Source organism: Aotus nancymaae, unplaced genomic scaffold, assembly GCF_030222135.1.
Source record: "Aotus nancymaae isolate 86718 unplaced genomic scaffold, 86718_ANA_hifiasm-v0.15.2.pri h1tg000072l, whole genome shotgun sequence".
Taxonomy (NCBI): domain Eukaryota; kingdom Metazoa; phylum Chordata; class Mammalia; order Primates; family Aotidae; genus Aotus; species Aotus nancymaae.
This window is the reverse complement of record NW_026988487.1, coordinates 18,005,422-18,019,609: the sequence shown is the minus strand read 5'-3', so window position 1 is coordinate 18,019,609 and position 14,188 is coordinate 18,005,422. Positions and strand designations below refer to the sequence as shown.

At 44.9% G+C, this 14,188-nt stretch overlaps 1 protein-coding gene across 2 annotated transcripts in view; it reads left to right on the top strand.

Moving 5' to 3' along the window:
* Positions 1-14,188, top strand: part of ASIC2 (acid sensing ion channel subunit 2) — a 1,063,183-nt gene that overhangs the window by 981,469 nt on the left and 67,526 nt on the right. For both annotated transcript variants that reach the window (XM_064367696.1, XM_012449248.3), the window contains exon 3: positions 9,466-9,593. In XM_064367696.1, the coding sequence (XP_064223766.1) occupies positions 9,466-9,593 (128 nt within the window). The remainder of the gene's footprint in view (positions 1-9,465; positions 9,594-14,188) is intronic.

Below are 14,188 nucleotides of genomic sequence, written 5' to 3'. Positions count from 1 at the left end.
GTTACTTCTAAAATGAAAATAATAATATTATCTACATTTATAGGGTTGTTGGGAGGATTGAAGTGCATTAATATTTATGAAGTGCTTAGAAAAGTGTCTAGATAATATTAGACACTATAGAAGCGTTTGATAAATAAAAAATAAATGAAGGAAGCAGGAGAAAACATCGAAACATGTTAATTAAAATTCTCAAGAGAGATAAGAGATGATCCTGCATCCATAACCACAAGCTCGGGATGTTATTAAAAAGAAACATTCAGAGAGGAAGAAATTAAATTTAAAATATGATCGCAAACTTTTTTTAATCCATAGAAGGATTGGAACTGAGGACATCTCCCAAAAAGGTAAAATAAAAAGACAAACAGGTAGAAAGGGAGAGAAAAATATGAAAATCAGAGGGTCCATCCAGGAAGCTATTCTAGAACATCCTGTTACTAGGAGTTCTAGAGTAATAAAACCAAGAGAATGGAGAAGAGGACATTATCAAAGGACTAATATAACAAAAATGCTCAACTGAAGTACATGATTTTTATCTCTTTCTTGTGAAATAAATATTGAGGCCCAGATGGAAAGAGTTCACTGAGTCCTGTCTGCAATAGCAGAAAAAGGAAAAAAAAAAAAAAAAAAGACCAAGACACATCCTGGTGAAATTCAGGCTAACAGAAATAAAGAAAAAAAAATCTTTAACGTTTCTGGATTAAAAAAAAAATTCACATACCTGGGATCTGGAATGAGAACGGCCTAGGACTCCTCAACAGAAGCAACCAAAGCCAAGTGACAATGGCAAAATGCTTTCCAATTTCTGGAGGGGAAGCTTTCTTTTCTAAACACCCAGCAGTAATTTTCTATACCCAGCAAACTACAAATGAAGTGTGAGGGTAGAATTTGGTTTCCCAAGAAATGTGTCTCCCAGGTAGACTTTTTCAGGAAGTTATTGGGGAATGAGAAAGTAAGTCAAGGATTGCATAAAATTATAGAAACAAAGATCTGGGCTAAGAGAATTTCCTGATGAGGATGAAGAGAAGAACCGGGATGACAGTTGAGCGGGAGGCCTAGAGAGCAACTCATCCAAATTGGAGCAGGAAGAGGTTGGCTCCACAAGGGATGGCCCTTGTGGGTTTGGCTGGCTGTCCTGAGAGGCATTTTACTCTGTGGCATTCTACCATAGAGTCTGGGATTCCTAGTGATGGGTACTAGCAAGCCAAACAAACCAACAAGGAAAAGGCAAGTAAGACAAAACAAAACATTTGTTTCACAAGAAAGAGATAAAAATAACATCATATACTGCAAGGCTAGGCTGTGCACAATATTTACAGAGTCATGGTTGCATAAAGCTGGATACCAATTTAACCAAAATATCAAAGCATTATATTTGGAGGGCGAAAGGAAAGGAAGCATCATGGAACACATCATCTAAAAAGCCTACATCCTCCCATCTTCTGATTAGGTAGGAATCATGCAGATAACATAATATGATTGTAGATGATTCCTACGTGGTAGGAATTCAGTAGACAGTATCCACAATTTTTTAAAACCAAGAAGTAACTCTCCAGCAGTTGACATTCATGGAAATATGAAAGTAAACACCAGATGAAACAGCTAAAACAGTTGGGAGTTGTTGCTTCTGAGAAGTAGGACTCGGGGGTAGGAAGGAGTAGAGCAGGAAACTGCTGGTTTTCATTAGAAGCCTTACAATACCACTTGTTTTTTAAATTATGTACATATATTGCTTTGATAAAAATAATAATTAAATTTAAAATCATCATAAATTTTTAGCATAGCTGGAAGGCCTGAGCAGCTATCACGGGTAGCACGTTTCTCATCTCCCTTTACAAATGGGGCAGAACAAACGTGGGTGGTGATGGTTGCTATGGTTTCTTCGACATCTCTGCTCCCAGGAAAACCTCTTGTCATGGTGCCAGGTCCTAAGGACCTCCCCAGAATGAGAGGAGCAGGCTCTGGCCTGAATCCTGAGTGTCCAGGGCACAGGGGCCTGCAGCAGCCGGCTGAGACGCTAGGCTCACTCTCACAGTGGGCCTGTGCTGGATACAGGGTCTCCACAGGTGTCCGAGGATTCTGCAGAAATGATGCCATAAATCAGAAACACCACTGGAGGCAGGTATCCATTCAGCAGCCAGAAGCAGCCTGTTTTCATTCTGGGAAGATGTGCATAATGTACATGTTAAGTGTAATGCAGAAAATACACATGATCTAGTTAAAACTCCCAGCCAGCGCAAGGGTCCAAGGAGAACAGCTAGGAAGCAGATGAGACAGCCCCACCCTCAGACCTCATGTCCCCAATTTAGTAAATCTCAACTGTACACCTACTGTGTGCCAGGCACCTCAGTGCTACAGATGAAGGGACCAGTCCAGATTTTTGAAGAGTTTATAATCTAGGGAATATCTGAAGGGCTCTTCTTAGATGGTAGATGGAAATTCATTCACCCAACAGCTTTTGTATAAAGTGTCTAAGGAGCAGTCTGGTTGGGGAACATGTCAGCAATTGTCACCAAATGCCGTGATAGAGAGAGGATAGATTGAGAACCTAGGAGGGAATAGTAGGTTCCCGAAGGGAAGACGAGAGTATCTAAAGGGAGGCTTTAGAGAGAAGTTGACCTTTGGTTTTAGTCTCAGGCCTGTTTACCAGGTTGCTGGGCAGTGTGTGGGAGTTAGAGGAAAATTTGAGGACCTGGAGAGCTGAGGTCCCAAGCAGAGGGAAAGGAATGAGGAGCAGAGACCAAGAACAGCCTAGAGTGTGCAAGAGCATCTGCATCTAAGGATGAGACCTGAGGCTGGAGAGATAGGTGGAGGCCAGATCACCAGGGGCCTGTGTGTTCTGCAAAAGTGTAGATGTTCTCCTGGGAGTCCTGCTAAAGTGTAATCCCCTGACCAGCAGCATCAGCACCACCTGGGAGCTTGTTAGACACGCAGAATCTCTGCCCCCACCCCCACTCCCAAGTCTGCATTGTAAGAAGATCCTCAGGGAGATTCATGTGCACATCCAAGTATAAGAAGCTCTGATCCAGACCACTGTTCCCACCATTTGGAAGAATGAGGATGTCTTCTTAACATCAAAATATTTCTCAGAAATTACCCCACATGAAAGCTCTGGTGCTTTTTCATTTCATTGAGAGAATATTGTATAACAAAAGGTTGCCATGATTCCAGTAATGCTTTGGATGATTTTGAATTCTATAATCACATCACAATCTATATACATAATCCGTTCAGCAATCTGGTTGTACCTAACTTCCACCATCGGTGTGTGTAAACAGAATTTTTACAAGTAGAATCTTAATCACTCACCAACTTTCCCTACAATGTGAGACATTTTCTGATGGCTTTTCAAGGGTGATAAACTCCTGAACACCAGTTACCCACCCAGAATCTTCAGCCTTCTTATCAAGTAATTTATAATCTCTAAGCCTGAATGCACTAGGAAAACTCATTATTTAAAGAATCCTTGAGATAAATCTTTTGGTGATGAGACTAGCCCCAACTCCACACACGGTGCTTTCACAAATATATGTTTTGCAAATACTCTGTTTAGCAGAAATGAAAGTGTAGCCACATTTCTCAGTTGCATAACCAAGAACTAACATTAACCATCTCCTTCCCAGACACGGCCACATCACCCCACAGTGTAGGTGCTTTCCTTATACAGTGCATTATTTTCCTTATACAGTATATTCCGTCCTCTGATATTCATACACTCCTATGATGAAGACAGGGTAGTTCTAGTCATTTAACAGATTAGCTCATTTTAAAATACAGTAAGTGGCTGAGCGCAGTGGCTCATGCCTGTAATCCCAGCACTTTGGGAGGCCGAGGCAAGTGGATCATCTGAGATCAGGAGTTTGAGACCAGCCTGGCCAACATGGAGAAACCCTCTCTCTACTAAAAATAAAAAATAAAAAATAAAAAAACTAGCCAGGCTTGGTGGTAAGCGCCAGGGAGCTGAGGCAGGAGAGTCACTTGAACCCAAGGCGGAAGTTGCAGTGAGCAGAGATCGCGCCATTGCACTTCAGCCTGGGTAACAGAGCAAGATTTGGATCTCAAAAAAAAAAAAAAAAAATGCAGTAAGCAGAGACATTGAGTGACTTTCCCACAACCTCATGGCTAAGAAGTATTAGAATAGGATTTGAATCCACATCTGATTTAATCCTCCTTGGTTCTTTCCATGCAGAGCTAGTGTTCTTTAAAAGTGAAAAAAGAAAGAAAAAGATTTCTTTGGGTAACACTCTGATCAACAAAGTGTAACATGTTTTTGCTGCAGGACGTCATAGGGTCTTTAACGTATTAGTATGCTCCATGCTCTGCAGGAGGGGCTGAAGTGTGCAGCCTTCGCCAAACTCTTGTGGACACTTGCTAACATCTCCTGGATCGCCAGTCATTGGTGAGAATGCTGCTGCATCACACTGCCACCCAGAACAGACATAATTGCAGCCCATCCCGCGTGGGGACACAATGTTGATTTTTTTCTTCCTCCAGAAGCTTGCCTAGCTTCAAAATATCACCTGTGAGCAATCAAGCGTGAGCTTCCCCATCTTTGTGCTGATTTCGGATCTTCTTCACTAGGGATGCTGCCTTACTGTACCTATCTGTCAGGGAAGGGTTGGAGAGGAAGGACAAAATGCACACTGCCCAATTTTAGATGGGCAGCAATTTGTGGATTCTTTGTGCTGTCTTTAGAAAAATCAGCCTCTTCTGACTTGATGTGAGCTCTGAACACTCCCATCTATTTTTTTTAAATCTATTTTTCAGGAGATTAAAATGAGATGCAGTGAGGTGAAGACATTTGCATATAGCCCTCAGCTCGTAGAATTTTAGAGCCAAAAGTAACCTGAGAGATCAGCCCCTACTTCATTTGAACAAAAAAGAAACTATAGCTCAGAGAGGCAATATAACTTGCCTGAGCAATTAAATGGTGGGGCTAAGAGTCAAACCCAGGTCTCTGTGATTTCAGAGCCCCTGTTGTTCTTGATGCACTTCTCTGCCTTTCTTCCCTGGCCTTGGGCTTCCCTGGACTTCTCTGGTGTGCACAGGGGAGCAGGGTCTAAAATGACACCACTGGTTGACTTCAAACAGCATCAGCTGACCCTTTCCACCAGGCTCTCAAGGCTGGGGCTGGGACTCTGGTCCTTCCTTGTTACCATCACTGTCCCACACTCACTGAGCTTCTAAACTCTGAGATGAAAGAATAAGGCTGCTAAGCCCATTGCAAAGTAAACTCTTCTTCTCCCCATCCTTCCCTGTCCAGCTTGGAACTTCATCAGCTTGTCATCTGGGACCAATGTGTCTTCTAGCCCACTAACAAAAGGCAGAGGAAGGTGAGGAATCTAGAAACCTGGATCTCAGCCACTGTCCACCTGCCACTTGCCACGTGGCCCCTGGCCACTGTCTTCTCTGTAAGCTTCCATTTTCTCACATGAAAGGTGAAAACTTTTACCTTCTCACCTGAAAAGGTAAAAGTTAGTTAAATTGTCAAGGGGTCTCCTAACTCCAAAATTCTATGCAGCCATGAGTCATTGGCCCCGTGTGTGTCCTTTACTTTCTATGAGCTTTGGTTTCTTCATCTGTAAAATGATCATGATGTAAAAAAGTAAAATAGAATGTAATGAAATGGAGATATTGACACCTGCCTCAGGACAGGTCCAAGGAGCCAGCAGGATCAAGTCTGAAAACCCTGAAGCTTACCATACATCTGCCAAGATTGTCATTTGCCGTGACCCAGAGGGGATGCAAAGCTCAGCAGCTCAGGGTCCCAGCCTGCAAAGTCCCAAAAGACCCAAACCAATGAGGATGTGGTCAGTGGTGCTAGAAAGGCATGCAATATGTGGGCGAGGCACGTGGCAGGGGGCAAAAAGCACAGGCCTTGGAGTCCAGCTGACAGGCGTTGGATTCTGGATCTGCTTTGTATGGCTAGAGCCAGCTGACCTCTCTGAGCCTGTTTCCCTGTCTGTAAAATGGGGGCACCTGCCTCTAAGAGTAACTGTGAGGAGTTAACGAAATTTGGTCAGCTGGCCTCTGACCATGTCCCTGCCACTCTGGCCTCCTTGTTGTTCTCAAAGTGGGCCCAGTGCACACCTGTTTCAGAGCCTTGGCACTCGCTCTTCCCTCCACCTGGAACACTTTCTCCTGGGTCATCCCGTGGCTCATTGCTCACTTCATTCTGGTTACTACACAAACACCATCACCTTGAACAGACCTTTCCTGACTCCCAGCCAAGAGAGCCACACCTGCCCTGCGCCTCTTCTGTGTCACTTCTCCTGGCACTTGCCAGTGCCGGCCTGACATTACACGTGTACCTATTTGTTGTTCACCTCCCCCACCAGAACATGAGCTCCAGGAGGACAGAGATTTCACTGTGCTGTTGGTTTCACTGTGCTGGATAGGGGTCTCCACAGGTGTCCGAGGACTCTGGAGCAATGATGCCATAAATCAGGAACACGCTTGGAGGCAGGTATCCATTTAGCAGCCAGAAGCAGCCTGACTTCCTTCATTCTGGGAAGATGAGCTTCATGCACATGCTAAGTGTGATGCAGAAAATATACATAATTTAGTTAAAACTCCAAGCCGGCCAGGCAAGCGTCCAAGGCCAGTGGCATGTGCTCACCTTTGATGCATAACTGTCCAGTGAGTGAGGGGACACATGTGGACTGCTGTGAAGCATCCAGCTCTGTGTCTTGTCCTTAAGAGGGTCAGTTCTTCCTTTCTGTTTCTATGAACTCCAACGCAGCATCTCAGGAAATGGTTTAGGGAAATAAGAAATAACAGCAATGTTCCCATATTTCAGAGATAGTTTCTCTCTTTTTTTTTTACTTTTACAGAGTCTCACTCTGTCACCCAGGCTGGAGTGCAGTGGCACAATCTCGGTTCACTAATTTTTGTATTTTTAGCAGAAACAGGGATTCACCATATTGGCCAGGCTGGTCTCGAACTCCTGACCTCAGGTGATTCACCCACCTTGGCTTCCCAAAGCACTGGGATGGGACCCTGGACTGAATAAAATATGATCTCCTCTCTTGAGGAGTTCATCAATGAGAGAGATGGACACAAAACCACAGGCATCCAGGAACATATGGATAGGAGTTTGGATGGGGTGATGCTGTACAGAAACCACAGAACAATTGACTCTACTGGAGGGAAGGGGGATGTGTTTGTGGATTGCCTGGATTCTCTCCCACTCCGTGAACCTATCCAAAGGGATTCCTGGCTGAGGGTCCCTTTTCCTAAAACCCCATGTCAGCCACTGGACTCCTTGTCTAGATGATGAAAGCCCTGCCTACCCTTCTCTGCGTCCCTGTCTGCCTACTAGGCCTTCCTTTCCATGTAGCCCCTGGCCTTGGAAGTCTCACCCTTCTCCAGACCCTTGTGCCTACCTCAGTCAATAGCCCCCACATTTTCCATGGGTCATGCCCTTCTGGTGGCTGGCCCCAGCCCTTCCTTCTCAGCCACTCTCTTCTGTGCCAGCTTTAGTGTGTCCCCAAACCCTCCCCAAGCCACAGCCTGAGTGCTGACATGACCTCCCTCTTTTCATCCCTGACTCCCAACCCCTATCGTGATTTTCTCTCATTCCTGCATGTATCCATTCTCTCCCCATTTTTTTCTTTGAGGACATTCCTTGATTTGGACTCCAGGTTGGCCTTGCCCATTCATAAGTGATTGAGGTTTGACCCATAAATCTCCCACTTACTCATTCTTTAGGCATCCCCTGAGTGCCTGCTGTATGCCTGGCCCTGTGCAGGACCTTTGAGGTCCAGAGAGACAGCCCAGAACTTGGCCTCAGGATGCTCCAGCCCCCTGGAAGAAACAGTTAAAGGCTCATCACCACATGCTATGGCAGGGGCTCCAGTAGACAGATGTGGAAGATACAACAGAGCAAGAGAAAGAGTTGCTTTGGATGGGGTTGGGGAGCTGAATCTTCATTGACAAGTGGGAAGACGGTCAGGTGAACAAGGTAGAAAGACATTCTGGGCAGAAGGAGATGCATGTGCATTTGTGCAGAGTGGGAACCAGAGATGCCCAATCCAAGCAGCCCTGTGTGGTACCACGAGGCAGAGGCTGCTCTGAACAAGGCTGGGGAAGGGTTAGATAAGGAGCCTGGGGTCCTTGGAAATATGGGAGGGAGTTATGCAGTTTGCATTTTGGAAAGCTCATTCAGCAGACTGTTTGGAGAAGGTAAGACAGAGAGGGGGATCTGGTAAAGGCTTATACAGTCCCGTAAGTTCATTCTCCACCAGCTGTGAACACTAAACATTTAGGATCAGCCAGGCTCCACACTGCCCCCGACCTCCAACTGCCAACAGCCATTTCTCCTGCCAAAGGAAAAAAGGGAGGAAGTTTCCCTTCTAGTTGGCCATTGCAGCCCCAAGGGGCAAACACCTTGGCATACAAGAAAGCTCTGCATTTTTTTTTTTTTTTTTTTTAGAGGAAGTCTTGCTCTTTTCCCCCAGGCTGGCGTGCAATGGCACAACCTCGGCTCACTGCAACCTCCACCTCCCTGGTGCAAGCAAGTCTCCTGCCTCAGCCTCCCAAGTAGCTGGGATTACAGGCACCTGCCAGCACATCTGACTAATTTTTGTATTTTTAGTAGAGACAGGGTTTCACCATGTTGGCCAGGCTGGTCGCGAACTCCTGACCTCAGGTGATCCACCCACCTCGACCTCCCAAAGTGTTGGGATTACAGGCATGAGCCATCGCGCCCGGCCAGCCCTGCATTTTTATTTTCACTGCTGCATCATCATGTTTTCCTCCTCCTGATATCCTCACCTTCAGCTCATGACCCAGAAGAAAAGTTAGTCAATAAAATAAAGAAGTTTGATTCATAATCCCATTCTACAGATTTGGCAACTGAGGCAAGGAGTTATCCTGGCAAAGTGACCTGAATTAGTTTCCCATTGCTGCTGCAACAGATTACCACAAATTTAGTGGCTGAAAACAACAGATTCATTATCTTAAAATTGTGGAGGTCAGAGTCCAAAATGGATTTCACTAGGCTCAATAAAATCAAGGTTGTTGGCAGGGCTGTGTTCCTCTTGGCGGCTCTAGGGGAAAAATCATTCTCCTGCCTTTTCCTGCTTCTAGAAGCTACCTGCATCCCTGGGCTCATGGCTCCTTCCTCTGTTCAAAGCCAGCAGCATAGCATTTTTCCATTCTCTCTCTGACCTTGATCCTCCTGCCTCCTTTTCATAGGAATCTCTGCAATTACATTGGGTCCTACCTGCATAATTTAGGATTGTCTCTCTATCTCAAGAGTTTTAAGTGAATCACACCTGTAATGTCCCTTTTGCCATGTAAGGTAACCTAGTCACAGTTTTTGGAGGTGGGGCATGCACACCTTTGGGGGCCATTATTCTGCTTATCACAGGACCTTTTCAGCATCCCTTTGAGCTCTTCAATCCCAGGACCCCCTGAGCATCCGTTGTTACTGACCCATGGCTCTGTCCATCTTTGTTCTTTCAGAGGAAACGACATTTGAAGCAGGAGTGAAAGTTCAGATCCACAGTCAGTCTGAGCCACCTTTCATCCAAGAGCTGGGCTTTGGGGTGGCTCCAGGGTTCCAGACCTTTGTGGCCACACAGGAGCAGAGGGTAAGTTCCCTGGGCTCCCAGAATTGATGGTCCTCAGCCTCCCCCAACCCCCTGCAGAGGCACAAGGAAGAGAGATGGAATTCCCACTCAGTCAAGGGCTTTACCGTGAAACTAGAGGAAGCTGTTCACTCACCTTCTTCACCAGTTCTACTGGGCGTGAAGGAAACCCAGCTCATTTTTCTTTTCACCAAACTGGTTGGGTTTTTTTCTTTTCCAGACCATTCTGTCATAGTTGACTTTTTGTACAAGTTAATTTAAAAAAAAAATTTTTTTTTTTTTGGCCAGAGGATGCTAAGGGAAACTGCTAAACAGGGTTTGATGTGTTTCATAACTGTGTTAATACAATTCAAAGCATCCTAAAAGAAGAAAAGGGGTGGAGGCATCCCTCTCCCATCACAGGGTTTAAGTGGAGCGAGCCCTTGTTACGTGGGCCCCTGCCTGCTCTCTTTGATATAGCATCAGGGAGGGGACCTCACCCGCCCAGCTGGGACTGCTGCATCAGTTCTGTGTGTGGGTGGAGGGAGGACAGGCACAGCCTCACGTCTGAAGCAAGTCTTACATCTCAAAAGGGAGACCTTCGCAAACTCTCAGTAGGGAGGCAGTCTCAAAGCAGGACTGCGGAGAGACACGGCCTGTTTTTTTCTCTTATCTCCTGGATACTTGTTGCCTGGTTTTCCTAGAATAAAAGCTGGAGAGACTGTGACTGGGAGGGAATCCTAAACCAGATTATCTAAGACAAGTTTCTGGGGAAGACCTTAGGCAGAGTTAAGTCTGTGAGTAGTGGAGGCACCCACTCTGGGGTGTGGGAAAAGGAGACCCAGGGAGGACCACGATGGAGGAGCAAGGAAAGATGCATGCATGTAACTGATGAGCTCAGGTTGCTTTTAAAATTTGGCTCGAATGTCATCTTTCATCTGGTACTGATCACAGCTGTTTAGCCATTTTATAAAATGATATTCTGCATTAAAAACTGGTTGTAGGGCCAGGCACGGCTGTTCATGCCTGTAATCCCAGCACTTTGGGAGGCCAAGGCAGGAGGATTCCTTGAGCCCAGAAGTTCAAGACCAGCCTGGGCAACATCATGAGACCTTATCTCTACAAAAAAAAAAAAATCAGCTGGACATAGTGGTGCATGCTTTGATTCCCAGCTACTTTGGTGATAGGGGTGGGAGGATCACTTGAGCCTGGGAGGTAAAGAGGGCTAGAGTGGGCTGAGATTGCACCACTGCCCTCCAGCCTAGGAGACAGAGACAGACTTTGTCTCAAAAAAAAAATTAATCTATACATGAACTATATTACTTTTCACTCTCTGGGAAAGTGTTGATGATGTAGCCCTCACAAACTGTGTCCTGTACACGATGCCTGTGCAGTTAGTGAAGGCCAAGGTCAAACTTCACTGTGGCATATAGGGAATGGGACTGTAGCTTTGATGCAGGGGCAGAAGGTGCCAGAAGCTTAGCCTGGCCTCTACGGGCTTCCAGAGACTGAGACAGGTGGTGCAAGAAGAAAAGCGGGTATCCAAGGGTATGCAAGGTAGAAACCAGATGGCCAGGAAAATATATCCTTGAGGACAAAGAAGGAGGGCACGAGGATGGCAGGGCAAAGTTCAAGGCTAAGGATGTGGGAGTCAAGAAGAGTGAGAACAAGGATTACCCAGTAGAGGCATGCAGACGGACAGGCAGCCTAGGTGAGCTGAGCACCTGAGCTATGAGCCTAGGTGAGCTCTTGAGAACTGTCAAAAGTAAACAAAGCTAGACATGGGTTGATATGGTGAGGGCAGATTTTAATCAATGATATCCTTTTGCAAAAGGGAAGAGGGTGCGGTATGAACTCAACTCAACTCCAATTCATAGAGAGGGCCTGGGTGTTTTAAAGGGAGAATGGGGGAGTGGGCAGAGGGAACAGCAAGGGCTTGAACAACAGAGTCAGCGAAGTAAAAAATCATGAAAAACAGAAAGGGGCTTGAGGGCTGGTCCCTGTGAAATGCATCTGGGTTTGCTAACTAGTGCTTATTGAAGTTAGACTCCTACCCTCCCACAGAGACTGGGATACAGGGGCCCCATCTTCAGGTGTTGGCTGGAGCAAGCAGTAAATTCTCTTGGCAGCCTCGGGTTTTCTCAGACAGGCACTTTAAGAGGGGATAGAGGAGTTCTAGGGATGTGGCCTTCAGCTGTTAGAAACTATGTCAGTGTTTGTTCAAGTCTTCACAGGCCAACAAAGGGTGAGGCTTAGAAGAGAAGAGGGCTCAGAAGAGCCTGCTAGAGTTTGGTCAAGGAGAGAAAATCTGTCAGCACTCCCTTCTGTTGTATGAATAAACCCGCATCGGTTCAAAGAACCAGGCACAGGTTAGACTAATCAATATGTATATAAATTCTGTGACTATCTAAAAGTAAATTTTTAATTAGTTGTCCAAGGCAAATCTGACTTCGTGGTTTGTTGAATGTACCTACCTCTGATATCCTGAATTACTTACTTGTGTTGACATCTGTCTGCTATCTACATTGTTATTAGCATGCAGAGTAAGTGAACAGCATTCCTTGAAACCCAATGTGAAACTCTCCCCACTGCCAGTGAAGGGTGGAGAGGAGGAAGCTCTCTATAGGCTGCTATTTTCCATCAGCCTGAGAGATGTGCTTTTTCCTCCCTCTGCCCTAGCTGATCTTCCATTAGTGAGATGGAAGAAATTTCTGGGCTGGGTGGGAAGTTAGAGCTATGACTTCTAAGAAGGCTTAAGTCTCTCTTTTCCTTCCCAATATGAAACAGAAGGACTCCCCATGGGGAGTAGGATGAGGAAACAGAACATATTCCCAGCTTCGGAGGGCAAATTTGCTGTTAGCTTTGAAGTGTATTCTCAGAAAATCAGCCCCATTCATGTCTATATTTTCATGATTATTATAACTAATAAGATATTTGTTAAACATTTTACAGTCTTCAAAGCATTTCCGCATCATCTCATTTCATCGTTGCATTTATATTAATAGAGAAATACAAAAGCACATCCGAGAGCTACATCTAATAATACATTATATTTACATGTATATAAAAGAGCATATTCACAGGAAATAAGACTTGAAGGAAATCAGCCAAAATACCCACAGTGGGGGAATTATGAATGATTTATTTTCTTTTCTGGGCTTTCCATCTCTTTCATATTGTGGCTTTGTTCTATTTATTCTTACAGCAAATATTTGCTGAATACCTACTAAGAGTGAAGTGGTGGAGATACAGTGGTAAACAAAAGAGACCCAGTCTCTGCTCTCACAGAGCCTGTAGATTGGTGGTTTCTTTAACAAAAGAAAAAATAATGTTAAGGCAAGTATATTTGGGGGATTTAGTCCCAGCTGTATGCTTTCATTCTGCAAGTATGCAAACCTATCCAGTTGATCCTGGTCCTCAAACACTTCATTTCATTGATTGTTAAGAGGCATATTTTTGGCCAGGCATGGTGGCTCATGCCTGTAACTCAAACACTTTGGGAGGCTGAGGAAGGCAGATCACCTGAGGTCGGGAGTTCGAGACCAGCCTGACCAACATGGAGAAACCCTGTCTCTACTAAAAATACGAAATTAGCTGGGTGTGGTGGTGCATGCCTGTAATCCCAGCTACTCAGGAGGCTGAGGCAGGAGAATCGCTTGAACCCAGGAGACGGATGTTGTGGTGAGCCAAGATCATGCCATTGCACTCCAGCCTGGGCAAAAAAAGCAAAACTCTGTCTCAAAAAAAAAAAAAGAAAGAAAAAAGACATATTTTTGTTAGCATTTTAACATTTCTGAAATAAGGATTTGTTTTACAATCAATTAAATCTTAAAATTACAATAAGCAGTGTAAGCAGTGTTTGTTTTTCTTTCTTGGTGATACATACAATCATGGTGCATCTTACAGTATATGGTATATCAATAAAATATGACAGCTATGTTGCTATCAATCCAAGATTCCACTGCTTTGACTCAAAATTTAAGGAGACTTTTCAGGAAGAAAAGGGGTGATAAGACATTAGGAAGTAGAAAGCCCTTTCCTGGAAGGTTGGTGTGAATCATGCCAGTAAAATTGACTCCAGAGTAAGAGCCCTAAGAGGAACTAGTGATTTAAAGGAATCCTACTTTAAATCTTTGTATAAATGGGAAAGTCTTTTTGCATGGTGAAAATTATCCCACCTACGCACAATTACACACACACCACTTTTCCAAACCTTTTAAATTGATTTTATTGTCCTAAAGAATATACTCTTGGGCTACAACCCAGTCCAAAGATTGCTTTCTTAACCCACATTTGCCCTAAACACAAATAAGCCAAGGTATGCCTTGGCTGCCTTCCTAGACAACCTTGAGAAGTGCCCTGGCTAGCTCGGTTGCTGTGGAAGCCCCTGCACAATCCCAGGACCACCATCACCATAGACAGGCAGCGGGATAATATGCTGGAAGCAGAAATAGAACCCGGGGAGCGGTAGAAGAATAACAACAGTTCCTACCAAAAGAGCACATGCTACCTGTCAGGCATTATACCGTAGAGACACTTGAGGTGCCGTAACCCATTTAATCTCCCACAACCCTGCAAGGGAGGTATGGCTATCTCCACTTTACAGATGACAACATTGC